The following is a 25,387-nucleotide window of genomic DNA, read 5'->3' as shown; positions in this document are numbered from 1 at the left end:
TTATACCACAGAGGGCTGCGCAATGGTACGGAATGAACGACATGAGCGAAATTTGAGGATGAGGGAGATCTTATGAGACGACTAACAGGTTTGCACATGCTGGTCGCGATCTCGTGACTTGTCCACAGGAATCGCTGCACGTGATCAGACGAGGTGCGGGCAGTGTAAGTATGTATTGCCACACAGTTCGTGATTAATATTGCTGCTTTGATCACTAACTTTTGTATTGCATTCGAGCCGTCGAGGTACTTAGGTACCTGAGCTTAGAAGTCAGCTTCACTCCATTGAAGCTCACCCACACACGTGTTTCGTGCCTTGAGAAAATCAAGGTTACAATGGGCCAGCACGTTGGTCAAGTAAGTAGCCTGTACAAGGGCTCCGTCCCCGTATTCTGATGCAGCTGTTTCTGGCAGGTATACTTTTATCTTATCGTATTTGAATTAGAAGTTGATCTCTCACTTCAGTGGTGCTCTGCAGCATTGATAACCCTGGATGGTGGCATGCACGTGCCACAGCTCTTCAGATTATCTTGTCGAACTGGAGCAAAAACTGACTCTTTTAGTTACCTTCCTGCGCCCTGGGGCCCTGTAATCGTATCATGATAGTGTTGACAATCCTGGGATTGACGGAAACGAATGTGTCTGCTTATCATCTGGCCATTTTGGTCACTCCGACTTGCGGCGCCACTGATAGTCAGCAATATAAAATGGCCCTTCCCCAGCTGGCTTTTCCTTCAGCAATCTGCTAATCATCAACTGCCTCACATACAAGGTGAGCTGTCTGCTCTGAGCTCCCTGACCATGACGCGACTGATACCCTCCTGCAGCTTAACCGCAATCACCACCATAACCACCATGTACAACAACAACACCGAGCAATGCAACTGCGGCGTCGCCAAGTGAGTTTTACCTCGAGGCATTTCAATGACCTGATTCTGACTGTCTGTCAACAGCTGCAACTGCCAGGCTGGTAGCTGCAGCTGCAAGAACTAAACATCACGCGCATGTGCACTTGCCTTGCCGTGTATATAAACATAAATATTTCCGAGTCTGCCGTTTGACGTGATTTGTACCGTTTGTATTGAAATGCCAGTGTTTTTAGTTGAGTCTTGATCAAGCTGACAGTAAAGACTGCACGGCACGTCGTCCGGAATTCTGAATGGCCTCGGCGAACCCGCCACTCCAGGGATTTCTGCAATATCGTAACTGTCGCTTAATTTGCATGGTGCGGTATCCCCCGGGTTCAAACCAAACGACTTGCACTAGTTGCGAGCACTTTCAAGATAGTTTGAGCATATCGGCACCCCGTATTGTGTCATGGGTTGAATTGATCTGTCATCGAGCAACGTTTATGTGAACGCCAACCGTCAAAGCCCCAAATATTTGTCAATTACAGGATATTCAAGTCCGAATTTCTCCAGTCAAACATTAGGTGCAAATACATGCTATAGTTGAAATTATAAATACAGCGTCACAAAGGATGAGCGATGGCAGACTCGTGACCAGCCTGACCATGCATCAACTTGAGATGGTGAGATTTCATCTGTGGTAGTATAGTATGCCAGGCTGGTCACGAGCCTACCTGGAGCCAGCGCTCCGCATTAACTCCTGATGCACAAGTCAGCATCTTTTGTTCCACAATGATCCTATCCCCATCACGGAGATTGTGACAATGAATAGCAGAGTCCCTTGATCAATACCCACGATCTCATCCATCATGTAGAGAATGTGATCGGTTTTTCGCCCGACAGCAGGTCCTTTGCGACCGTGGCTTTGCAATAATCACCGCGGAGGTGCCCGTCCTCATTCTGCTTTGCGGAGGGTGCGAACGGCTTTCCGTCACACGGCAGGGTCTCCATGGACATAGCTTTCCCTCTGCGAGGATCACAGCAAGGATGTTCTTTCTCGTCCTGCTTTTCAGGCTCCCTGCGCATATTAACACCTACAAAGCCCGAGCGTTGTTAACAACACTCTAGCGGGGCTAATCTGCATCCAGATGATAATCAGTATGCGGGAGAGTAGGGTGATATTCACAGACAACTCACGTCTATATACTGCAATGAAGACCATATGTACATACATGATCTGTCGCCAGAATAGTCGCCAACACGTGATAGTAGTTGGTTCTCATCGAGGTCAAGACTTTTGATATTGCGCTCCAGCCTATCATCGCAAGGTAGGGAAACCTTCCAGAGAAGAAGATTCGTGGTATCGTAGTCGTAGAAGAGATCATCCTTTTTATGCTTGATCTCTTTTGAGGCTGTAGAGGTTCGTGGCTAAAACTTTGACCGCGAAGATATGGTTACGAGTATCGCCTGTAATCTCTCATCGCTCTGTACCTCTGGTTACGGCTGAGGGTGTGACAGAGGCTTTCATGACAGCAATGATCCTCTGCAAAACAGCTAATAGCGGATGAGGGACTGCCGAGAGTAAAAAGTGGGCGGAGGCTCGTTGCAGTAGCAGGAGCAGGTACAATCGCAGTTGCAGTAGGTTCCATGGTCGCAGATGAGTGTAGATACATCGCAGAAGGAGTCTTGTTGTCCAGGAAGTCCGAGTCAGTGACGAGGAAGCGCGATTGGATTCGGAAGAGAGGCGTTTGACTCGGGGGTGGCACGAAGGATTGGATCACAGCCAGCAAGAGACCACGCAACGTACATAAACGAGGAAATAAAGGACGAGCGCGTCATGCTCGCGCACGTGGACCTGGGTCGATAAGAGAAGGCCGCTAAATCCGTTGTACCGAATGTCTACATTAGGGTCAATTGGGGTCAGAAATTCAAAGCCAACTAGAAAGCACTCGTTTCAACGAACGCCACCGGCTGGCTGGTTCAGATCTAGATATTGTCCAGTGTACTCCCTTTTGAGGCTAGCCTGTATACAAGTCTGGGGATACTGCCAGAATGGGCCGTCTGGGCAACGTCTGGTCTGTGATCGGAAAGTTCCAGGTGGTCAAAGTTCTGTCTGCCGCATCAATATTGCAACCACCCTGCTGTCTACATGATCAGTCACCGTTACGCATCCCGCCATCTATGTCAACCGTCAAGCCAATCTCGTCATCCTTGTCAGCTTGCTGTCACGGTCCTAGTAGTTGCCTGGAGGGAGGACATGGTAGCCGCAGACTGGGAGATGCAGACAACAACATGATATCGGCAGGCGGGTAGGAAAGAGGCGAACACAGAGGAAATGGTAGCAGACAGGCAAGCGTAAGAGAGATAAGAAGAGATGGAGGTTGGGTGGGGTGATCATGACATCATGCAGTGGCCTTGACTCGGCCAGACTTCCCTGTACGTTCTGGATCCGAGTAACCCACTGACAATACACAAGTTTGCATAGAGTCATAGACCTCACGCAGACCGACCAACTAAATCCCGCACTTTCTGCTTCCTTCAATGTTTAAATCGACGGAGACCATAGGACAACGAAGAACGAGAAACGGGGCGTCGTATGCAGGCTTCGGAAATTGGAGAGAGCAACGTAGTAGAGTCAGTCCCGCCTGTTGTGCTTGACGATGGTGTGTTGGATTGTGCATGTGTGTGCAGGTGGCAAGTTCGAGCTCGAGGGCTATTCAGAATTTCGGACGATGCTGCAGTCAACTCTATCAAGAAACTAAGGCAACTTTGGCATTTCAATACAACAAACAGTACAAATCACGTCGAACGGAAATATGTTTATGTTTATATACACGGCAAGGCAAGTGCACATGCGCGTGATGTTTAGTTCTTGCAGCTGCAGCTACCAGCCTGGCAGTTGCAGCTGTTGACACAGTCAGAATCCGGACATTGAAATGTCGCAAGGCAAAACTCACTTGGCGACGCCGCAGTTGCATTGCTCGGTGTTGTTGTTGTACATGGTGGTTATGGTGGTGATTGCGGTTAAGCTGCAGGAGGGTGTCAGTCGCGTCATGGTCAGGGAGCTCAGAGCAGACAGCTCACCTTGTATGTGAGGTAGTTGATGATTAGCAGATTGCTGGAGGAAAAGCCAGCTGGAGAGGGGCCATTTTATATCGCTAAACCAACATTAGCGCCGTGAGTCGGAGTGACCAAAATGGATAGATGCAGCCAAGACGTCCCCAAAATCCCACAAGGCGCAGCAGGGGAGGTAACTAAAAGAAGTTCGGCTATCTTTCCCAGCCCGAGATATGATATGGCACATGTATGCCATCCAGGGTCTGTGACACGGCACTAGTAGCTCGACAAGATCAACATGAGATCGACTTCTTAATCTGATAGCATAGATCCGGCCGGAGACAGCCGTATCAGAGTTCGACAGAAGGACAACGGCGACAGAGCCCCTATATAGGGTACCAACGTGTTTGTGGGTGAGCATGCGAACATGCGAAGCAAGTGTGGACCAACACTTGTCGTACAAGAGCGGACCTCCATGTTGATATGTACCAGAGAGACACTCAGCGAGATCTGAACATTTGAGCACTTGAGCACTTGAGCCAACGAACACAGCACTATGGCGTTATGTGCCATTGATTGAATACAAGGAGCAAACAAAACATCCGATTTCGGTCTACGTGTGGCGTCTATGCATCAAATCATCTGCGGCCCAATCACTAGAAATCAAATCCTTGCTGCCGGAAGAAATCCAAGTTTGACCTGTTCTCAGGCTTAGCCAACTCCGCAAGATCATTGCGCTCCTGGAACGGCAAACGTCGTTCAGCATGTCATCTAAAAGATAGAACTGGTTATAACCACCATCGAGATAAAGGCACGCCTCAGGGTCAACCACAACTGATCACTAGTTTGACCACCGCCTGTGGTTTCCTGCATACTAAGTGCACTTAGAAAGTGTTCGGCCGCCTCTTTGTGCGCTCCTATGTTAAGACCTACGTGTGAGATTAGCTCAAAACATGTGCAAGGGATTAACCAGAGGACACACATGCCACCCCAACGTTATAAATAACACGAGTGTAAGTAGGGCGCAAATTCAAAGCTTCCCTGTACGCTCCAAGGGCTTCCTCAGGTTTGCTCCCGTTCGAAAGACAGGATCCCAATCGGTTCCAGAGTACGTAATCCTGTTCGCCATTTATCAGTCACAATAAAATGTCAACGGCCCGAACTTTCATACCCCAGGACGCTGTGATAAGGCACTCTCGAAGCAATCCTTCGCACGTTCGTAGTCCAAGGTTCCATAAAATAGCACACCAAGGGCAGTCTGAGTATCAGGATCGACAATCCCTTGGTTATACTGCTGTCGTGCCAGGGTAAGGAAGGTTTCTGTAAGCTTATCATGCGAGTCCCATGTCGAATGTATAGAGACAGCTCTTCGGGTCTCATCTGATATCGGAAAATCGGGAAAACGTGCTCCTAACCATCGCAATAACATATTATAAGCAGCCCGGTCATATGACTCATTGGTGTATGAGATCGCCAAGGACTGCAGACATTGTGTCATGAGAAGGGGCTGGAAGAAGTATCCAGACGAAATACACACCAGCATGCCTACTCCGTTGGCATTGGCAGCTTCTGATAAGCGGACACCTTCGGTCAACGCACGCAAACCGAGGTCTTCGTGTTCATCCATGTTCCTGGTTTCGCCTAGAAGTATCCAGGCTTCATATCCGCCCTCGCCAAGCTCTCCTTTCTGGATAGCAGCTTCGAGTAGAAGAGCAGCTTCAGATAACGAACCACCCTGCTCCAAAAAAGCTTTTGCTTCGCTCAGTGGTGACCGAGGGGACGAAGATGGATCAAGATATTTGTTGTTTGACTCTGTACAGTTTGACAAACGAGGGCGTGATGTATCGGATCGGACTCACCGAACACATATTCGTCCAGAATGGGCATCCCATCATCGTTATACCTGGATTGGAGGGCACTCTCATTAAGATTTCCCAATCCGTCATTCCAAGCTTCTTGCATGGCTGTAGAGTAATCTTGGTCCAGCTCCTCGCGATCACGACTCATGAGCTGGTTGAATTGTGCTTCCCATTTACCGATATCTTGTGCGGGAGGTGGTATATCCGAGTTTTGCAAGTGATCCCAAACGCTACAGAAAACTAAGTAGGCACGTAATAATAACAATAAGATGACAAACTCCTTGAAATCCCCGTTAGTCTTCAGTTCAGCATCTCCAAGTTTGACGTTCTCCATGGCCTGCTCTAAAGTGGCCGCATTATCGTCCAATTCGACAATCCTAGAGGCGGATTCTGATTGATTTTGCAACGAAGCAGCGTACTGGGCAAATGCAGCTTCATAATCAGCTTCGCGGGCTTTACCCTTCCCTTTACTCGCGTCTACACTCAGGGGAGTAGCATTGAACCCCTGGAAGAACGGCTGTCCCATATTTCCATACAAACCCATGGGTGTTCCATATATCCCATGTGAACCAATGAATTGCTGCCTCTGAGCTGTATGCCTAATGTTGACTCAGAATCCAGAAGTTTACACAGAACAACTCACTTTCAGGCATCTGCATGGCAGAACCGTTGATGGGTTGTTGCTGAACACCGCTAAATTCATTTGCCCATGAGCTTTGGGTAACATTGTTCTGTATCAGAGGCTGATATCTTTCCCTGCTCCATGCTTCGTTGAGTTCCGGAAGTCTATTCATTTCCGTCATGCGAGCAAGTTCTGCCGGATGAAGATACGGAGGTGCAACAAGTGCAGGGCCACCTGATCTTTGCTGTCCTTCGAAGAACTGACGTGCCATTGCGACATCTTGTTCTGCGGCTTGAACTGGAGCAGATCCCGGAAGGTGTTGAAGCTGATCGATGACATGAATACATCTCACGGTAAAATGTAGTGAAAGCTGACTCGGGAGGATGAAGGACCAGCTACACGATCCTGTTCGCAGTTGTTGTCAGATGAATATGGATTATGGATTTTGGCACTTTTGACAGACCTGCTGCAAACTTCTGTCTCCTTCTGTGTGTTTCAGAACTTGCGACAGCGGGTTCAGCGGTACAGCACACTCAGATCCAGAAATCAAACCCTGCAGAGACATGGATCCTCAATCGACGTGGAAATATGGGAGATAAATGTGGCTTTGACGCTTTGCTTGTGCCAGTAGCGCTTGCGGCAACTCGGAACGCCGAATTCACAGTATATCATACGTGGGAGTCGGGGATACGTAATCTACTTGTAAACAACCACCGTGGCGCGGAGTTCAGCACTCGATATATACTCATCTCAAGCCTCAAGGCTCCATAGCTACTTCGCGAATTCGTAAATAAACATGATGTGGATATCATACGTATCAGAGCCGCCGTGGCGCAAGGCTGCTGACTACAAAGTACGTTCTACCAAAAATTTCACAGCTTTGTCTACCTTCATCTACCCACCACAACCCACTTTGCAAAATATCACTCGAGGGTGCGTTATCTTCTATCCAGTCGAGCTGCAAGTGATTCAGATACTGACTGTAGTCCTCAGTTGACTCTACAGTGACATGTCGCAAATCCCAGTCAAACACACCAATCGACGACAACCTCGACTTGCTCACGAATGTGCAGTAGGCGAATTATTCGGTCGCGCTCCAATCTATGACGCCATCTTCTCTTGCATCTCGCCCCACACGCTTGTGCGCGTTGGTCGCTGTTGTCGTGCTGCGTATGCTGCAACCAAAGACTTCTCTCATCGTGCCTACAACATCCACCGGCATCTTTCTCGGTATCTTTCCGAACCTCTTAATTTTCGCAGCTTACAGGCGCGTACCGGGACGCTCATTGCGGGCTCGAACGCACTTCAATTTCTGGATCGCACGTTTTATCACAAATCTGACATGGACCTTTACGTGCATCCAGGGCACGTGAGAGAAGTGTTGGACTATCTTGTTGAAAGAGAAGGATATAGATTCAAGCCGGACTCGACTCAACCCCAGGATTACCGTGAAATCGTGTCTGATGAATGGGATGGTACTCAAATCCGCGACGAGTCCCCCGAAGATGACGAGCTCTTACTATACTACCAAATCAGAGGAGTCGAATCTGTACTGACAATCGAGAAACGTGGCCCAGATGGCCTTTTGAAGATCCAAATTATAGCATGCGAGACGAGCCCATTCGATGCCATTATAAATTTTCATTCTAGTAAGTCGCAAAATAATTAGTCTGCTGATTTCTGATTACGACGGACTTGCACATGTGCATACAGCCTGCGTTATGAACTTTATAGCCTTCGATGCCGCTTATTCTCTGTATCCAGTGGCGACTTTTGAAAAGAGGGAAACTCTTTCAGTTTGGAGGGCGAGACCGCTGCATGATCTTACTGTAGTGATCAAGTACGGCGAACGCGGCTTCGCATGGATTTCCACACTACCAGCCGGCACTTCCCCACAAAACTCTGCCTTCTATCCTTTCACAGACCGCACCGTCGGAGACCGTTATACTTGGAAACTGCCTCTGGATACGCGTGGGGTCGCTTTGCGTCCACAAATGAACCGTTCTTCTTCCATTTTCCAGTGCGATCCTGTTATCTACAACGGCTGGGCTTTGGAACGAGTACAACACGGAATGGGCACCGTCTACAAGGCAATCAAATCGTCGGTTTTCCGGTACAACTACACGACTACCAACTACAAGCTGAACTTCAAGCTTTGGTTGTTTGCAATCGAACAGGGCTTTTTGAGTCGCATACTACTGCAAAATAATTTGCTGGACAAGGAGAGCTGGCCGTGGTGCGTTGACACTGTTGTCGGTTATGCTTTATGAAGTTTGACTTTGATTCGTCTATGAAGGTTCGACACTGAGATTGCCAGTTCCTGGGAAACTTTTAAGGATGATTTTCTGTCCTTCATTCGACGGGATTCCACTTGATACAAGACTTTCATCATAGTTCTGACATTATGATATGATGTTGTTGAAGCTGAGTGACACGTTATTTCCTTTCATGCAATATTCCCCTCCTGTAGCTGTTCCACTTCTATAGATCACTTTTCATTATGCACCACATGTCCGACAATAGATGTTCTCCCGATATTCTCGTCGAGATTTTCTAGAGTACAGAATGAGACTGTCCTCGTGAGGGATGACAATCTTGAAACATTTCCGTCTGATTTGGTGGTTCTCCTGTTTCAACACCGTCATTCACTCTACCGACAAGCTCCTCGGCATGCCCTAACGAATGGACATGATTCAAGCTTGTACCGTAGGATACTTCCAAACCCTATATCACCACTTGTGAACGTCAAAATACGAATGCAGAAGATAGATCGTGGATTTCTCCGAGTAAGTGTTACAGCTTATACAAAAAGTTATTTAGCCAGTCGATTACATTCAAAATACCTGTTTGTACGTATGCATTCTTCGACGGTCAATGTCATACACGCTCTCTAATAAGGATTGGCCCAAGGGGTTGGTGCTATACGGGGGTTCGTTCGCCGAGCAAGCTCGTCATACTGAGTTGCTCTGGTGTTTGTACTATCGAGACTGTGGCTCTGTCCTCCTATGGGAGAGCCGCACTCCGGGCAAACACTACGTTCCATGGCTCCTCCGCACTGTGGGACATGAATTAGCATTGCAATAAACCAAATACTCAAATGGCGTCACCTCGGTAATAACAAATGTGTGACCATTTGCACAGTTGTAGAAGTGTCCAGTGCTGCCTGTAACACCGTGAAAAAGAATCTGCAGTTTCAAGAACAACAACCTTACCGAAGTTGAAGGCTTGCACTATTTCCATCTGCTCGTTTAACGAGACTTCCTGATAAAACGTGAATCTACCGACGGCCCTCTTAATGGCCTTCCATTCATCCACAATCGTCTGCGCAGCACCAGAAAAGTTCTCTGCAAGCCAGGAAGCCTCTTCCTCTCGCGATGGCGTGACCTTGTTTGCGAAATGATCTGTGATTACATCCCTCATGAATTCCTGCGCCTCATGGCCGTGCTGTTCCGCAGCCTCTACCATCTCTGGTCGTTGATCGTTGATGGTCCCAAGTTTGTTGGACATGTATAGGCCAAATCGGAAGTTCTCCAGCTCGACACGCATGTAGAGAAGAGAAGTCTTGGTGACCTGTCGGTGTGATTCAGAGCTCCTTGCGAGCTCAAGAGCCTTGGTCACATCGAGAGAACAACTCTGCAGCATAAACTTGACGTAGCTCGCCCATAGCTGGAAATGGTACAGCGGATAGTCGGCTTCGCGCTTGCCCACCTCCTCTAGCCACGTGCGACCCAGAGCAATCAGAGTCAGGCGAATATGCAACGTACACCAGAAGGCTTCTACGATGAACCGCCTATCAGCTCGCGGACGCGGCTGGCCAACCTGCAGTCTGGCAAGCCTCATCGCATTTTCCTGCGGCCGAACAGGTGTACGAGCTGGATTGTCGACAAGAGCGGCTAATTCACGGTGGTACAGGGATGAAAATGCAGACTCCCAAGCATGTAGGTGGGCAGAGCGTGTCTCGGCAACTATAATTGCCTCCTTGTAGGCACTGAATAGCCTGTGGGTAATCTTACCCCAGACCCGGCCAACCGCTGAATCAATAGCATGAAAAGACGTGTTGGCAGAGTTGAGGGCGCGTTCTGAGGTGGGGGCCTCCTTCTTTGACATCAACTCTTCAGAACGAGCCTTTGCCTGCGATTTGGACCCCTTGAGCTTTGAGGGGCGAATTTTGATGGTAGCTGCATCACGGATGACCGCAGCCTTCATCTCGTCTTCAGAAATGCGGAGAATGGCAGTTTGGACCTGGTGAAGCGCTCGAGACATACGGGCAGCAACATTGTGCTCCAAGATATCTAGATCAGCTCGCTTGAAGATGCGACCATATCTGGGAGCTGTAATGGGTGAACGACATGTTGGACATGTAGGAGGTTTTCTGAATCCGATGGGGGAAAGCATGCGAAGCCACTGTCCGAAATCGTTCTGGACGTAGAAATCATTCATACTGCAGTGACCATCTAGAGTTTCTACGGTGAACGTGTGCTTGCATGAGGGAATGGTAATCAACATCTCGTCGAGAGTGTTCAACTCCGGTGTAACTTCGGATAGTGTGCGCTGCAAGATGAAATCAACGACATGGCGTTTCTTGTCATCGGAAGCACACTGCGGGCAAATTTGAATGTCGCAGTCTTCCCCGCAAACTTTCCACGATGTGAGCACGAAGTTTCGAGGAAGCGATTTGTCACTCACCAGAAGGACACTTGTGTCCACAATGCAAGATTCTGTTGCAAGGTACGTCACAGGGCAACCTTGCGCAGACCTAAAAATGGAGTATCAGGAAAGCACGAAACGGCTGAAGCTAGCACACTGACAGAGCCGCATGGCACAGGACAGGAATGGTGTGGGCAGCTCCTAAGGATGTCAATCAGCGAAAATACAAAACCCAATTAGAAAGGTGTCAATTACCACGTGCATGACTCTTGACACGGCGCACAAGGCATCGAACACGGCAATTTACACCGGGCATGGAAGCAGGCTTGTCTACATGGTTTCTTACAGGCGACGGTGTGCTTGTGGTCGTCAGAACAAGCGTCCTGACACAGATGTTCGCAGAAAAGTGGTTTCTCGCAAGGGTGAGCAGTATGCTGTGTCCTCGGTGTATGTTCTCCTTCGGAAGATGTATTTTTCTCCTGACACTGGTGGCACTTTGCGTTGCATGATCTTCCACAGCAACTCATAATTCCGTTACATGGAGCCTTGCAGAGATAAGTGGCTGGATCAGTCGAACATGCCATACGAGCAGTATGCTCGCAACGAGGCAGGTGCTTGTCAACCATAGAATTACAGTAGACCTTCTCCAATGCGCTGATCTCGTGGCTAGAAATAAAGCATTGATATTAAGTTTTCCGCCGAATGTGGTTAGGACACACCATGAAACAGAAGCCTTCAAGTGTCCGCACGGAAGTTCGACATTGGCTTCCGGGAAGAAACAATCGCCACATGTGGAAGAGCATTGCTTGGTGCATGGATGGCCTCTTGTGCAAAGCCTCGTGCATGATTGCACGCACGTTACGGAAGCATGTTTCTGATCATCGCTGTGACACTAAAAGAAATGTTAATATCATATGCCACACTGAACAGGAGAACGTCACCTTGAATGGGCACATGTGACCGCAGTTCAAACGGAAGTCGCAGGGTCGCATGCATCCTCCTGAAAATGTGATTCAATGCATTGCTCGAGTTGGAGGAGCGATTATACACACCATCAGGGGCTATTTGGGGTAGTTGACCTGGTTCGCAGACGTACTCGAGTGTCTCCGGGTGCAGATGACAAGCGATAGGAAGCGCTGTACCAAGGGCTTCGTTCGTTTCCAGTTCCTCAATGATATGCCGCCACATTTTACTCTTGGAGGACAGGTTGGCAGCATTTCCAAAAATGAAAAGACCTTCGCGTGCACGAGACAAAGCCACTAGCACGATGATCAGCGTGCCATACCATTGTATCACTAAGTAGCTTACCATTCGTGCGGTTCTCAGACTGTCCGTGAAATCGGATTTTAGAGGGCACCTCGAAGTTATATCCCTGTTTACTCACCTTTAGGAAACCAATGCTAGGTCTGATTCCGTTCGAGTACCCAATTTCATCGTCCAGTTCTCCAGAATTTCGGACCAATGACAAGATCACGATCTAGGAGGAAACATTCAGGAAATGGAGTGAGACTGATGTAGATACTTACTCTCCCCTCTTCGCCTTGATAGTTGTCAACGGTACGCAATCGAACCTAGAAACTGATTGAGCACACAAAGAGACTCCCCCGCAACAACAATGCATACCCTTTTCGTGACTTTTACATGTTCAATCGTGGTTCCACCACCCAAATCATTTTCATCATCTCCCTCGTGGTCAGCAAGAGCAGCTTGGTCGCGTTCATCAATCACAATCGCCACCTCGTTAGCAAGGGCATCTCGTAGCTTGGCAAGCTGACCAAGGTAGGCACAAAGAACCACGATGTCACCTTCCTCAGAGTAGCAGCCTTGCCTAAATAGAACAGGTTAATCATCAAACTACGAAGAGGTTTGTGTGCTCAGACCTCAATAGATACAGTACTAGTTCGCGAATCATTTTTACCTGTTATGGATCAGCGAACAGCCAAGTCATCAGGGTGATAAAGACCCTTGCCTCGTATAAATTGTACTTGCTGGCGGAGTCTTCTGCACCCTCATTTTCCCTATGGTTGTGAGTGACGAAGAACAGATTCTTCGGAATGCCTCGGACGGATGGATATTGGCGAACGAGCTCGTGATCATCGAGACTGGGGTAGAGCGTGTTCCTGATAGAGAATCAGCATGCGCCTGATATGTAGGAAGAAACGGACCTAATCAAACTCGAAATTTCTGGCCGCATTCGGCGTTGTACATCAATCCGAGACATCGCAAGTCCGGAGCTCGAAAGACGTTCCATCAAAGACATGTCAAACCTGTAGAGATCTCGCCCTCGCTGGCTATCCATGGACATCGCTAGTTGGATGTCAGAGAACATATATTATGTTCATCGTAAAGTACTCACAGTAATTGTTGAGTGTCGGCCGCAGTTGTAAGGGGTCACCGATCATAATTAGGTGTTCAATCGAGGGCACCAAACTTCCGAGCACGTGAGCCTCCAGAACCTGACCAGCTTCTTCAACGAGCAAAACTCGAGGACCCAGACCCTGTGAGAGCTCAGATCAGACAGACGCAACGCCAATCTCATTCGCTGACCTTTAAGAGCGTAGCCAACTTTGCTGCGCCTAGTAAATATCACGTTGTAAGTGGAGATGCTTGGCTGAATGTAGAAAACACACATACCAGTCGTAGTGCAGCCAATAATATCGATGTGGCGCAGTAAACTTCGACGCACCTAAACAACCATTCGAATCAGCTGATGGCTAAAGTGAAACAACCACGCACCTCTTCTTGGCCTTCGTTACATTCTCGCAGTATACCCTCGTGAATCTCGCGAAGGCGCGCAAACTCGCCTGTCTGTGTCTCAGCCAGCTCTATGCGCGTATTTTCAACCCAGAAATGATGTAAGTTCTGCCGTTCTGCCCTGCTCATCGTCCAAACGTCGCCGACATCTTCAAGAAGTTCATTCAAGGGGCGACTGGAAGCAGGAACGACAGGCCATTGCGAGCATCCGAGGGCATCGAGAAATCCTTCAGGGTCCTTGAAGTCCGCCTGTCCCAGGCCAGCATCGTCACGAGGTTCAGGCTCGAAATATAGAGTAGGGGCATCGGGAGCTTTGGTGGGAGCAACAGGGACTTCTTTCGAACCAGCAGGTTCTGGAGATGGTGGCTTGACCTTAACGTTCATCCAAGCGTCCTCAACCGGCACGTCTTCAGGGGGCGACTCGTTATCTTGCTCCTCGCTCGTCACGTATTCATCATCCGATTCGGGTAAAGAATCCTGTTCTAAAATGTTAAACCTATTACTTGTCGTTTCTTCAGGCGGAGGCGCAGTTTTCCAAGGTGCGTATGAGCCGTTATTCAAAGCTTCGATGAAATCCAAGTCAGATCCGTCCCTCCAAAAGGCATAGAATGACATGTCCTTGGCAAAGGTCTTGCCTCGTCGGCCCTGTTGCTGCCATTCACCCGCACCGTCGTCGTCGTTGTCGCTGGAAAGGGACTTGATGTTCTGAATCCACATTGGCGGAGCATTTAGGTATCCGGAATGCTCCGGATGCAAGACTGAGATATACTTCATAATTTCGGTGGAGTTCGATTCTAGGTCATCTATCAGGACCTTGGACATCAAGTTCCTGATACTTTCTTGGATCTCCTTGAGTTCCCTGCGCTTGCTGGAAAATGTTCTATTGAGGCGAGACTCATTGTTCACCTTTTCCAGTGTCTCGATCGAATATTGCGAAATTCTTTCATCCGCCGAGCGAGAACCCAAACGAACAACCTTCTTGGTGATGTCTGCATCCAGCACGGAGCCAAGCATGTGATCCAGTGCGTGATTCGTGAATGCAATCATCAAGATGGGGCCGATGTCATTGGCTCGTAGCACACGGAGCAACTCAACACCGGTATAACTCTAGGATGTGCGAATCAGAGCATTTCAATAGATTGGGTGAAAGGTGTTACTTTTCCTGTCCCTGGAGGACTAAACATACCGTCAGGCCATCGTTCATACTCATTGGGTGCGACACACTCACCCCTGAATTAAAGACACCTCTCTCGTCAGTGCATCAACAACTGCATCCGCCTGGCTCGGGTCAAGGCGGCTACCCCGTCGCAGCTCAGCACGCGCATTTTCGATAGATTGATTATCTGTCGCTGACAGCGTCAAGTCCTCTACGTCTGTCTTGTCGGGGAAGAGACATGAAAGATTGAACGCGAAGCCAGGCATCGTTGAGTAACGTGGAGGGTCTACTTTGCAAGTATTGAGGAATCCCGGTGGTCGGTGAACTAGATAGCGCGGGAATGGGACTTCCTCGGGTTCGCCTTTCAGAGCTTCGAGGAATGGTCGGATGGCTTCATACATGACGGAGGATTCGACCAACATCTTGATGTTTTGTCCAAACGTCTGAGTGTTCCTGAGCTCTTGCAGAATACGCAACTCCAACTTCGTGTCGAAGAAGACGATGCGAAGCTTCACGCGATCTGGATCGCGCTTCACACACTCGGTGATATCTTTGAGGGAGCTGGCGATCACCCCAAGGTGTACAGAGATATCATTGCCAGACTGCCACACAAGGGCGATCAAGCCGCCCTGGGAAAGGCGCTTCCCACTCTCCCAGAATGAGGTTCGCATATGGGAGTTATTGGAGCGCGCACGGCCCGGGGGCGCGTCAACAACGATACTTGCAGAGATACCTTTCCAGTCAGGTACGAGCGACACAAAATCAACGCCAGTGTAGACGTTAAACATGAGACTGTCTTGTGTGTCCGCCTGGCCACGGTACTTTCCTCCTTTGTTCTTTAGAAGCTCTGCGAGTTTCGTCTTCTTGCGCGACTGTGTTTTGAGGTCATCATGGACGAGCTGGACAGCTTGGCGTAAAGGGGCACTGCACAAAGTTCAGTCAGCGCCCAACTAAGAGTAACCAGACCATAACATACGTCAACTCTTCTCGCAAAAGCCTGAACTGGATGTCGAGCAAGCGCTCTATGCTCTCCATAGGTGCCGGATGAGGAGCACCAAAGAAGTTCACAGGTAGGAACGGGGGGATACGGCACATGAGTTCGTCATGAGTGGGAGCAACGCGAATGTCGCTGATATTCTTAAGGTCGTTATCATGACGAGCTCCACCTTCACGTAAGGCACCCGGGCCTTGATATGTACTATGAAGAGCAGCAAGGATGCCCTCATTGGAGGGGGCGGACTTTGTTTGACGATCAGGACGTATTTCTTTTCCTTGTTCCCGTTCAACAATGGAAACCAGCTTGTGGATCTTCTCGTTGAGATTTTGAACGATCAGGTCTCGTACGGTAGGCTGAAGGCCTCCAAGAAAATTATTGAACAAAGGCGGATTGGCGTGGACACCAGTCTTCCACTCTACAAACCATTTCTGCAAGTTCATGACCAAGGGTGCCAGCCGAGGATATGTCGCAACAGCGTTCTTGAAGCGAATCAGAAACCTAATGCAAATTGCAGTAATGATAATGAAGGTAATGACAGCTCCTTACTCGTGCAGAACACCAGCAATGGATGCGAACGCCTGTGCGTCAACAGCGTCTTTTCCAGAAGCACCCGGGTCGCTAAAGGAACAGGAAGCAATGATGCCGTCCATCGACTTCTCGACAGCATCTGCAAAACTTGGAAGGTTCTGTAAAACCGTCATGTACAGTTGACTAATGGCAGCTCAGTGCGATGCATCACGACGAATCAAAGATACATACTTTGCTTGTGTTCTTAAAGTGCTCTGAACAACGAAGTCAGAAGACATATACTGCAACAACGTCAACATTAGCACGGGCGTTTAATATGTCGACATACTCTAAGCAGGGGGATAAGCCCTCTCTGGAATGAAAGAATTTCGCGACTCATTGCTGTTTTGGGGGAAATACTGGGCCAAGTCACTATCTCGGCGACCCGAAGTCGACCAGTGTTCTGCGAATTTCGGATGAGTATGCATCACAGGACTCTCAATGAACGCACCGAAGTCAAGGCTTCGAGTAGCAACTAGAATAAGCATCGTCAACACAGAGATTGGATCGGGTAGCAGCAGCATACCTGTCCTTCTTCTTGAGTCTGGATCCAAGATTTAATCAAGACGAGTTGCACGACATGTCTAAAAACCCACCCATGAATCATTTTGAATATTGGCACTCGACAGTGGGATGAGAAAGCCGTAAATCTCAGGTGCAGTCTTGAATCGAAAGTCTTCTCTGAAGAATCTCCTCAAACGGCTTTGGGTCTCCGACGGAGTCAGAGACGTTGTAGCATCCTGAGGGAAATAACCGTCGGTGCCACCTCCTACGAGTTTTGATAGACCTTTCTCTGTAAGGAATGGGGCAATGAAAGCTTGCGCAGCCTGTGTGGGGATTGCGATAGGCTGCGGAGTTCGCCTGCCGTCCTGACCCTGCGGGAGGGTATGTGCACCACGGCAGCCGAACTCTCGATAACATCGACCCGTCTCCCAGAAGAATCGGCAGACTCCTCGAGGAGGTGGGCTTGACGGTGACATGTGGCGCTGAGGGCCTTGAGCATTGCGTCGTGAAGGAGATCCGCTAGAAGACGCGCTCGGTGACGACGGTCTTCCGTCTCCTCCACGATGCTGTGCATTTGGTTGACTGTGTTCAAAAGTACAAGATTTGCCACGGCGGCAGCCGCCTGGCGAGTTAAAAAATCTACAACTCTGGCGTTGAGACATGTTGGGTTACTAGTAGGTAAGTACCACAGTTTCTAGCTGTGGCGCCTTTTAAGTGAAAGGATTATCTATGAGGTGCCTGGGGGACCTACAGACACAACCGATGCAACGAACTAATTCAGGAGTACTAATAGAGCTCTTCCGGCACGAGGCTTCACAGGATGTGTTCAATTGGCCGATTGCCAGCTGATACGCATCCTTTGAAGGCAATGTCGTGTGAGATCTGTTACTGATGCAACCTGGCCTGGTCTTTCTAACCTGAGGTTGATGAGGATTATTCGCATGCAATGAAATTAATGTTGTCGTGATACGCACGCTAGTTTGAACAATGGCACTCGCTTTTTGATAGACGCAGTAGTAGGTGACAGGAGGTCAACATTACGAGACAACCCCAAGATTCAGCGAATCGGCGGAGATATAATTTTCAACCATCCCATTTGATCAGCGGCCCTTGCACTGTCAGCGACGTGACTCACCACAGGAATCTCCACTGTTCCCCCTTCATCTCAGTCAAGTCACTGGCCTCGTTTCAAGTAGCCTCGAGGAGACGAGTGTCAGGGTTATGGAGAATGTCGGGAGCTATTCCCAAAGAATTTGGAAGTTCAATAGAAGGGATCATTGGTAATCGCCTGGACCTACAAAGTTCAATTGTCTACCAACTGGATCAGCATCAGCCTCAATTCTAGATTAAGTTATTCGAGCATGCTGCACATTTAGTAATGTATTACTTACGCGTTTCCACAGCATGTTACTTGGGATAAGCCACCCCTCTGCCTTAACGGTAACGTCTCAGTCCAGTCACTGAGCTAGTTGGCCTCGTTGGCAGCCTCGAGGAGATTTCATTATTGCCAGGAGCTATTTCTGAAGCACTTTCTTATTCAACACACCCATCATTGGATGTAATGACTTACAAGTACTAAGTTCAAGGTCTGCTTAAGGAAGATTAATCGTTGCCTCACTTCTAGATCAAAGCATATGGGCCCATTAATGCATTGCGCATCCCCGTAGTAACACGTTGCTTGTGATAGCCTTTATCTCCACTTTCTGAGGGGAAAATCCTATCTCAAAATTGGGCTTCATGCACGTTGTCTACCCGCTTCGAGTTGCAACAAGACTGGATGCTCTCAAACTCTGTATCCCTCTCGAACTAGAAACCTTCGATAGGGTCATATCACCCTTTGGACTAGTAGACCGGGCACAGACTGCAAGGGAAACCCAAGACCAAACCTCTATGGCGGGAGGCTCAGCAGCTCTCCAGGACCGACTACGACACGCCGCAGGACTACCGACTACGAGCTAGGACTCCTGCCCCTGCGCCACGACCCCTACCACTCCCGATCTGATCTGTCCTCTGCCCCGCTCCACTAGTCACTGCTATCGATCACGCTCCTTGTTAACAAGTTGATATCGTAATGCTTTAAATGTCATTTGCCCTCATCATAGCACCCACCTCACCTTGCTCTTTTTTTAGTTTATGTGCAATCATATGGCATTTCTATCGGAACTCTATTCAGAGAACTAGACATTGATAGTTGTACACCAACGTATTACTATCAACAACCACCGTCGTGTCGGGGAGATGTACAGCAAAGAAAGGGCACGAAACGAGTCCCCAACGCAATATGTCGTGGCCGCGCATTTGCTGCACCTGGCGCTGTACTACTCGTATCAAGTGCAGTAGGCGTCGGTGTCGTGGAAGTCGAGGTGGCAGCAGGCTGAAAATGTGATGACGCCTGAGGTTGTGACTTGCAGCAGGATGGTGGGAGTGCGTGAATGTTCCGACCGTGGAGCAACATACAACGCCAGCAGAGAAATCATCAGACTCCAGCGATTGAAGCACGCTGAAGAAGACATTCCTGGTTGTCCCACATCACCCTCGACTCGGCACCGACTCAGCAACGAAACTTCCACAACCCACAACGTCTTCAGGTTCGTGTCCAGATGCTAAGCCACATATCTCACAAAATTGGGTATGTAGTTGGCCCGAGTGAAATATTCGTATCGAGATTCCAGACGCGATGTTTTATCCCATGGTGGCATGCCAACTCACGAAGAGCCAGGGGTTGTCTGTTGACAGTGTGATGAAGTGGATCAGGTGAAATTTGTGACAGTGTTCGGCGATGGGTAGTATTCATAGAACGTTTCCTGATCGTATAGTAAAAGGCAAGAGCCGCAACATGTCTCTGGTAGTATATCGGATAGTACACCCGCCTGTCATGAAAGAAACACGACCGCGGGAGAGCGGGGTTCGACTCCCCGCCAGAGAGTTTTTTGTGCTTTCTTTTCCTCTTCCCTATCCGTCAGTCATATGTACTACTAGGTCCGACCACCACTTGTCATCGCACATAAGTCCAAATCGACGCACGTCGTGTAGCAGTATACTCTCAGCTTTCACTCACTTTCTTATTGTACAAACTCGCAGGCCATGGCATTCTATCACCCGATTGACCATTTCAGTACAAAGGGCAAAGTCCTCATTGTTGTGCGTATGCCGCCATCCGATTCAAGACAGCTCACTGACCCAAGGCAGCCAGTTGTTTCTGTCGCGAACGTTGCACAGCTTGCGGCTGATCTTCTGATCACTTCACTTTCCTTGCATCGCGTAGGCATATTCGACCCTAGGAGCTTAGTTCCTGTCGTCGGAGCTCGCGAAGATGATCTTCCTGGCGTCACAACACCACTCGAGCGTATGTTTCAGTACTTGTTTTATCAGAGTCCGGACTAACAGGTAGGCTAGTTTTTGGCCGCGATGATGCTAATATCGCAGTCATACAGCAACGTTCTCCCGCATTAAAGGTAATAGAGTCATCACTCAGACCTGATATCTGCTGTCCTGATCCTGCATCCTACCAGTCCTCGAAGCAGGAATTTGTTGAATCCCTGTTGGAATTCATCCGTACGTCAGGAGCATCGGCTGTTCTGGTCATCGGCGGAGTAGACATGTCCAACAGGACTGATCCTCAGATGCTGTTGAGTTGAAATGATTCGATATCTGAGCTGTGAATTGATATTCTTCCGATGCCTCCAGTACACCTACTTGTCAGATCGTTCCACCTGGAATACCTGATCTGAGTTCTGGTCCACTGGCCGCCCTCACAGCTCTGCCAATACCCGTCTACACTTCACCCGTCTCCCAGTTCTTGCATACTGATGCAGAAAGGACAACCATACCTTTCATACCAGGCGGAGGGTTATCTCGTCGAATACTCTCCTCACTTTCCGACACATGGCAAATCCCAACTGCATGCCTGTTGCAATATGTCATGGAGGGGGACAACCGAGCGGACGCCCAGCTCATGGCAGCTGTAGTATCCAAGGTGTTGCAAGTAGACGTTCCTTACTGGAAGCAGCCTAGCAGTTGGGGTCACGGTCTTTTCGGTACCCCTCATGATCAAACATTGTATGGTTGACAAGTGTATTCTACAGCCTGGTGCGGATTTTCATAAAACTATCAAGTAATGATCCAAAAACAAATCTACACGCGCTTTTTGATAGTCTGCGCTGAACTTCATCGATGTTTTCCAGCAATGCCAGTACGGTTTCGGCCTTTTTTCTTGGCGGCTTGAGATAGCGATACATAAGCATATGGATCCACACCGCCTTTCTTGACGTCGCCACCAGCTTTCTGTAATAGATTATCAGACCCTGCGAGAACAAGCACAGCAGACCACCAACCTTTGCCTTGAACTCGTGGCCGAATTTTGGCTCGGCGGGTCGCTTGTGCTTCTTCGGAGTAGTGGTAGCACCATCAGCCATCTCAACATCTCCATCTTCGTCCTCATTCTCGCGGCGTCTCTTTTTAGTATCTTTGTTGAACTTGATGCGCCCATTGGGTCCGCGGGTAAAGCCATCTACTGAGGTCATACTCTCCCGATATGCACTGCCAGCAACGTCTTTGGCAGCCTTCCGAGAGCTGACTTCGATGTCAGACTCCTCGTCCTCGTTGATAACAATCTTTCCAGTGTCAGTGTCAGTTTTGAAGTGACCTGCATCTTGACCCGGCTTGCGGCGTCGGTTGGCTTGGGCATCTGTAAAGAGGTAAATGATGTACTTGCAAGCGCATGAAGAACACCCACTGGTCAATCGTGATGCAACACCCTGCAAGAGGTCCATCGGTTCGTCATCATCCACCCGCAGACGCACCCCCTGTTCAACTCCCTTCCGTTTCGGTCCCGCTATAGGTCGAGATGCCTGCTCATCTTCGTCGCTGTCGTCCAACTCGCTTTCACTGCCATACAAAACGTCCTCAAAGGCATCACCTGTGGGAACCTTTCCTTTAGTCGCCTGGATAAGGTCATCAGCGATAGTAAATGATAGACGTTCAAGAAAAAAACCAACCTCCCCCTCTTCTTCGTCATCGTCCTCTCGAGCTTTCTTCCTTTTAGCTCTTTCCTTCCTTTTCTTAATATTCACCAACACCTTCGCAGCCTGATCCTCACCTGCCGCTTGATACACGTCATTCCACCCAAACCTCCTGATCATCCGCTCGAAGATATGGCGGACCTTTGCCTTGAAATGGTTCTTGTGATCATGAGACCAGGCAAGAAGTGCAGGGACAAGGTCTTTTAGATGCGGTCGTAGCAATTCAATAGGTAAAGTATGAATCGCAAGTTTTATGTACCCAAGCGTAGATTTGATGATTTCACGGTTGGCAGAGGAGAGGAAAACAAGAAGAGTCGTGAAGACCTCCGTCTGCATCTGGGTATCGATGGATTCTACCCGAATCATTAGACAAGTTGCAGTCGCGGCGTCTGTTTACATACCTCTGAACTCAAAGACGAGACGGGAGACGGCGGTTACAGTGGCACTGATCATGTGCGGTGAAGCTCCTGCTAAGCCTCCTGCAACCATAGTCATGTACTCGTTGATGCTTGCTTGTGCTGCAAAGAGTATGTCAATAGCTGAGATTTGCAATGGGATCACGGCTTGCCTTCAGCACCATCCTCATCCATTCCATCCACCATGCTCCTCTTCACTACACCGCCGTGGCTCATCTTTTGACCCATAGCAACGATGAGCTCAAAAGCTGCTAACCGGGCTTTCTCTGATGGCTCCTTCGTGCCCAAGACAGCTTCTGGGATAAGCGAAGGAATGATATGCAAAGACTCGCTAGGCACCCCAAGTATCAGCAGAGAGAGTAAGATGAATCGATCTTTCTTTGCAGCAGGTGAAAGCCCAACAGAAAGCTCGTCCAGACGTTGAAAAGTCTGAAGCGCATCCTCTTCTACTTTACCGTGCTCCAGAAGCTTCGCTAGAATCTTGTAACCACGCTTTTGTACGCCGTTGTCCTTGTGGCACAGTACTTCCTGCGCGAGGCACGTCGAGAACAGAGCGGCGACGTCTTGCGTGTCAAGGAAGGGAAGGAGGAGAATTAAAAGGTCTTGCATCATTGCAGTGGTATTCCCGTTGTCTGATTGTTGGAGGCTTTGACGGAAAAGGTCTACGACCTTGCGATAGGCTTTTGCAATGTCTTGCTTCTCTGCGAGTCCAGCCCAAACACCGATCACGTCGCCCACCATGCCACGATTATCTCTATCCACGCTACCGAAAACGTTGAAGAAGACAGCAAACCAACTCTCTACTTGGGTCTTGAGGAAAGTAAGGTTCTCGGAAGCTTGTTCAGGGGTAATTACGTTGTCAGATCCTGAGGACTCTCCCATGTCTGTGTCGACCTGGGCTGCGATAGTCTTGTTGGACTCTATCAAAGCCTTCAGACCCCTTAGTACAGGTGGCCGAAGATCAGGTTGGCTGTACAGTAGCTGAGAAAGGATTTGCGAGAACGCCGGTGTAAGAGCCTAAAATGATATCCATCGATATAAAAGCTTGTATACGAGCACCACACGTACTGTCTTGATATCAGAAGGTGCATGACAATAGCCCGCAAATCCAGACCATATCTGAGTGACAAGCACACTCCAGACTTTTGCCTCTGATTGCCTTCCTTCGCTATCAGCCTTTTGCTGCAAATTGAACATCCGCTCGCTCATGGGCACAAAGTATGAGACAAAATGGCCAAGGAGAGACGGGTGGGGTTGGTTGAGCATAGGCAAAAGGAATGCGCGTGGTTCTTTGCCTGCTTGACTAGAATATAATTCAGCTCTAGTCCTTTCCCCCGTTCCAAAATAACTCACCGATCCGAGGGCTCTAGATTCAGGGGAATGGCTTCAAGAAGTACAGCGGGACCCACTACTCGCATAGCCGTCGAGAGCACAGCGTCAGCGGCTTCCTTGTGCTCAAAGCCTTTTTGGACCCGCAGATTGGCGATTTTCGACACTAGAGGCATGAGCAAAGCCTCTGTAGCAGTAGTAGACTTTGCAGGGTCCACACGAACGCTCAAATTTGAGACCAGAGCTGAAATAACTGAGAGCAGTTCCTGCATAGCAGATGCGAAGGACAGGGAGTCGAGGGCTTTCGTTGTTTGCGAGATGATGCTTCGCAAAGGCGATTTGCCAGCTTCACCATCCGAAATGGAGTCTCTCACGAGAGAAGACGTGATACACCGTGTCAGTAAATCCAGAGATTCTGCAACAGCTTTACGGGTTTGTGGGTTCTTCGTCTCGAAGTACGACCACACCGTTTTCCACACTCTGTGGAATTCAGTGGCACAAGCCGATGCATCCGCGACATGATATGCAAACATTGCATCTCCTAGAACACGAATCCAAGATGGAGAGATGGAATTATCGGCTTTTGCTGGTGGGGATTCCAGGACGGCATGTAAAACGGCTGGAATTTGTTCGATTGCACTGGCAGTGCCTGTCGTAGTAGATGCGGTAAAAAGATCGGAAAGAATCGAGTATGCAGCCTGGGAGAGGTATGGGTTTCCTAATCGTGGAAGGGTCAAGAGCGTAGTGGTGATGGGTGGAATGGCCTTGCAAATATTTGTATTAGTAGATGGCAATTCAAAAATTACTTAACATACTTCGAGGGGAAGATTTGGAAGCACTGGGCGTAAGAATGCAAGGAGATGGATAGCTGTTTCTGCAGCTGAGGTATCAGACCCTTTTCCTGATGATTTTGATTTCGGTAGGGCACCGGTGCTTGCTTGCTGGAGCGCGATATGAGCCCATTCAGCCACCCGCTGAGCGTAAGGATGCCTGATTAAAGGACTCGGTGGGAAAGAAAGAACGTCTTTTACAATATCAGCTGCTTTTTTGCGCACTTTTGGTCGAGGATCCAGGCATAATTGCAGTATAGATGCAAATGATTGGCGGACCGCAGAAACGTCCAGTTGCGATTTGTCAAGGGCTCTGAACACAGCATTGTACAGAGTCAACTGTGACCTCATTGGAGGAGCATGTGCCATCAAGGCAGGAAAAAGTGGTGCGGTCAGAGAGAGAAGTGTATTGAGATTGGTCTGGATAACTGGCGGGGGGACGAAGGGAGCCACCAGAGCAAGAAGATACAGTTCTGCGGGTAGTACGTCTCCATCTCCAAGTGAAGTGTCCTTCTTTTGAATGCTTCCATCGAGAGTTGTGATCAATGCAGCAAAATAAGCCGTAGGTGTCCTGTCCGCATGCTTTTCCTGAAACGTAGATTCTAAAGCTTGAAGTAGGTTGGCTGGTGCTTTCTGGTGGGCAAGATTTGATGTCGTGTGAGGCCGTATTTTGGCCAATGCTTCCTCCATGACGATCACTTGTGAATGGCCGTCCTGCTGATATGCAGCATTGATCAAAAAATTGATTACGTAATACATAAGACTACTTTGAAGTGACTAG

The 25,387-nt window shown here is 48.9% G+C and overlaps 5 protein-coding genes and 1 non-coding gene across 6 annotated transcripts; 3 read left to right on the top strand and 3 right to left on the bottom strand.

Annotated features, from left to right (window-relative positions):
• Positions 1-4,425: 4,425 nt before the first annotated feature.
• On the bottom strand, positions 4,426-7,047 carry F5891DRAFT_1013614 (uncharacterized protein). The gene is made up of 10 exons (XM_041360799.1): positions 6,849-7,047; positions 6,761-6,790; positions 6,407-6,710; positions 6,042-6,354; positions 5,764-5,993; positions 5,442-5,716; positions 5,076-5,384; positions 4,887-5,022; positions 4,703-4,833; positions 4,426-4,644 (listed from the first exon to the last, which is right to left on the bottom strand). The coding sequence occupies exons 1-10, from the start codon at positions 6,948-6,950 to the stop codon at positions 4,561-4,563; spliced, it is 1,914 nt and encodes a 637-aa protein (XP_041229832.1). The 5' UTR covers positions 6,951-7,047; the 3' UTR covers positions 4,426-4,560.
• Positions 7,048-7,089: 42 nt separating this feature from the next.
• On the top strand, positions 7,090-9,010 carry F5891DRAFT_36602 (uncharacterized protein). Its single transcript, XM_041371563.1, has 4 exons — positions 7,090-7,318; positions 7,379-8,034; positions 8,099-8,621; positions 8,682-9,010. Exons 2-4 carry the CDS (start codon positions 7,395-7,397, stop codon positions 8,758-8,760), a joined length of 1,242 nt encoding a protein of 413 aa, XP_041229831.1. The 5' UTR covers positions 7,090-7,318; positions 7,379-7,394; the 3' UTR covers positions 8,761-9,010.
• A 277-nt stretch (positions 9,011-9,287) lies between these two features.
• Positions 9,288-17,672, bottom strand: F5891DRAFT_1206968 (uncharacterized protein; the record flags this gene model as incomplete). The annotated part of the gene is made up of 29 exons (XM_041369052.1): positions 9,288-9,440; positions 9,493-9,548; positions 9,598-11,022; positions 11,072-11,141; positions 11,194-11,233; positions 11,288-11,698; positions 11,752-11,924; positions 11,974-12,032; positions 12,085-12,291; positions 12,341-12,359; positions 12,417-12,509; positions 12,559-12,603; positions 12,656-12,860; positions 12,913-12,950; positions 12,996-13,152; positions 13,198-13,339; positions 13,389-13,530; positions 13,580-13,608; positions 13,667-13,718; positions 13,769-14,893; positions 14,944-14,962; positions 15,015-15,866; positions 15,919-16,437; positions 16,486-16,650; positions 16,699-16,748; positions 16,796-16,909; positions 16,958-16,981; positions 17,033-17,050; positions 17,103-17,672. Coding segments are annotated over 29 exons (6,972 nt in total), but the record flags the coding sequence as incomplete, so codon positions are not given.
• Positions 17,673-19,849: 2,177 nt separating this feature from the next.
• F5891DRAFT_t47 lies at positions 19,850-19,936 on the top strand. Its single transcript has one exon. It is a non-coding gene; the product is annotated as a tRNA-Asp (tRNA).
• On the top strand, positions 19,853-21,084 carry F5891DRAFT_36501 (proteasome assembly chaperone 2). Its single transcript, XM_041371554.1, has 5 exons — positions 19,853-20,151; positions 20,200-20,356; positions 20,407-20,465; positions 20,523-20,638; positions 20,698-21,084. The coding sequence occupies exons 1-5, from the start codon at positions 20,095-20,097 to the stop codon at positions 21,077-21,079; spliced, it is 771 nt and encodes a 256-aa protein (XP_041229829.1). The 5' UTR covers positions 19,853-20,094; the 3' UTR covers positions 21,080-21,084.
• Positions 21,073-25,347, bottom strand: F5891DRAFT_36516 (armadillo-type protein). Its single transcript, XM_041371556.1, has 9 exons — positions 24,592-25,347; positions 23,801-24,540; positions 23,516-23,750; positions 22,600-23,464; positions 22,433-22,549; positions 22,008-22,384; positions 21,746-21,953; positions 21,345-21,697; positions 21,073-21,294 (listed from the first exon to the last, which is right to left on the bottom strand). Exons 1-9 carry the CDS (start codon positions 25,294-25,296, stop codon positions 21,178-21,180), a joined length of 3,717 nt encoding a protein of 1,238 aa, XP_041229828.1. The 5' UTR covers positions 25,297-25,347; the 3' UTR covers positions 21,073-21,177.
• Positions 25,348-25,387: the final 40 nt, after the last annotated feature.

This window comes from Suillus fuscotomentosus (genome assembly GCF_016647785.1).
Source record: "Suillus fuscotomentosus strain FC203 chromosome Unknown F5891scaffold_10, whole genome shotgun sequence".
NCBI classification, from domain to species: domain Eukaryota; kingdom Fungi; phylum Basidiomycota; class Agaricomycetes; order Boletales; family Suillaceae; genus Suillus; species Suillus fuscotomentosus.
Note: the sequence above shows the minus strand (reverse complement) of the source record. Positions and strands in the feature narration are given on the sequence as shown.

Bases quoted from the DNA above. Each gene is read 5' to 3' on its own strand.
- F5891DRAFT_1013614 (XM_041360799.1), bottom strand. From the start codon at position 6,950: ATGTCTCTGCAGGGTTTGATTTCTGGATCTGAGTGTGCTGTACCGCTG. The intron at 6,711-6,760 runs GTCAGCTTTCAC...GTCATCGATCAG, and splicing joins CTGGTCCTTCATCCTCCCGA to CTTCAACACCTTCCGGGATC. The intron at 4,834-4,886 runs GTGTGTCCTCTG...TCTCACACGTAG, and splicing joins TTATAACGTTGGGGTGGCAT to GTCTTAACATAGGAGCGCAC.
- F5891DRAFT_36501 (XM_041371554.1), top strand. From the start codon at position 20,095: ATGGCATTCTATCACCCGATTGACCATTTCAGTACAAAGGGCAAAGTC. The intron at 20,466-20,522 runs GTAATAGAGTCA...GCATCCTACCAG, and splicing joins AACGTTCTCCCGCATTAAAG to TCCTCGAAGCAGGAATTTGT. The intron at 20,639-20,697 runs GTTGAGTTGAAA...CGATGCCTCCAG, and splicing joins AGGACTGATCCTCAGATGCT to TACACCTACTTGTCAGATCG.
- F5891DRAFT_36516 (XM_041371556.1), bottom strand. From the start codon at position 25,296: ATGGAGGAAGCATTGGCCAAAATACGGCCTCACACGACATCAAATCTT. The intron at 24,541-24,591 runs GTATGTTAAGTA...AATATTTGCAAG, and splicing joins TTCCAAATCTTCCCCTCGAA to GCCATTCCACCCATCACCAC. The intron at 23,465-23,515 runs GTACGTGTGGTG...ATATCATTTTAG, and splicing joins CACCTTCTGATATCAAGACA to GCTCTTACACCGGCGTTCTC.
- F5891DRAFT_36602 (XM_041371563.1), top strand. From the start codon at position 7,395: ATGTCGCAAATCCCAGTCAAACACACCAATCGACGACAACCTCGACTT. The intron at 8,035-8,098 runs GTAAGTCGCAAA...ATGTGCATACAG, and splicing joins CATTATAAATTTTCATTCTA to CCTGCGTTATGAACTTTATA. The intron at 8,622-8,681 runs GTGCGTTGACAC...TCGTCTATGAAG, and splicing joins GACAAGGAGAGCTGGCCGTG to GTTCGACACTGAGATTGCCA.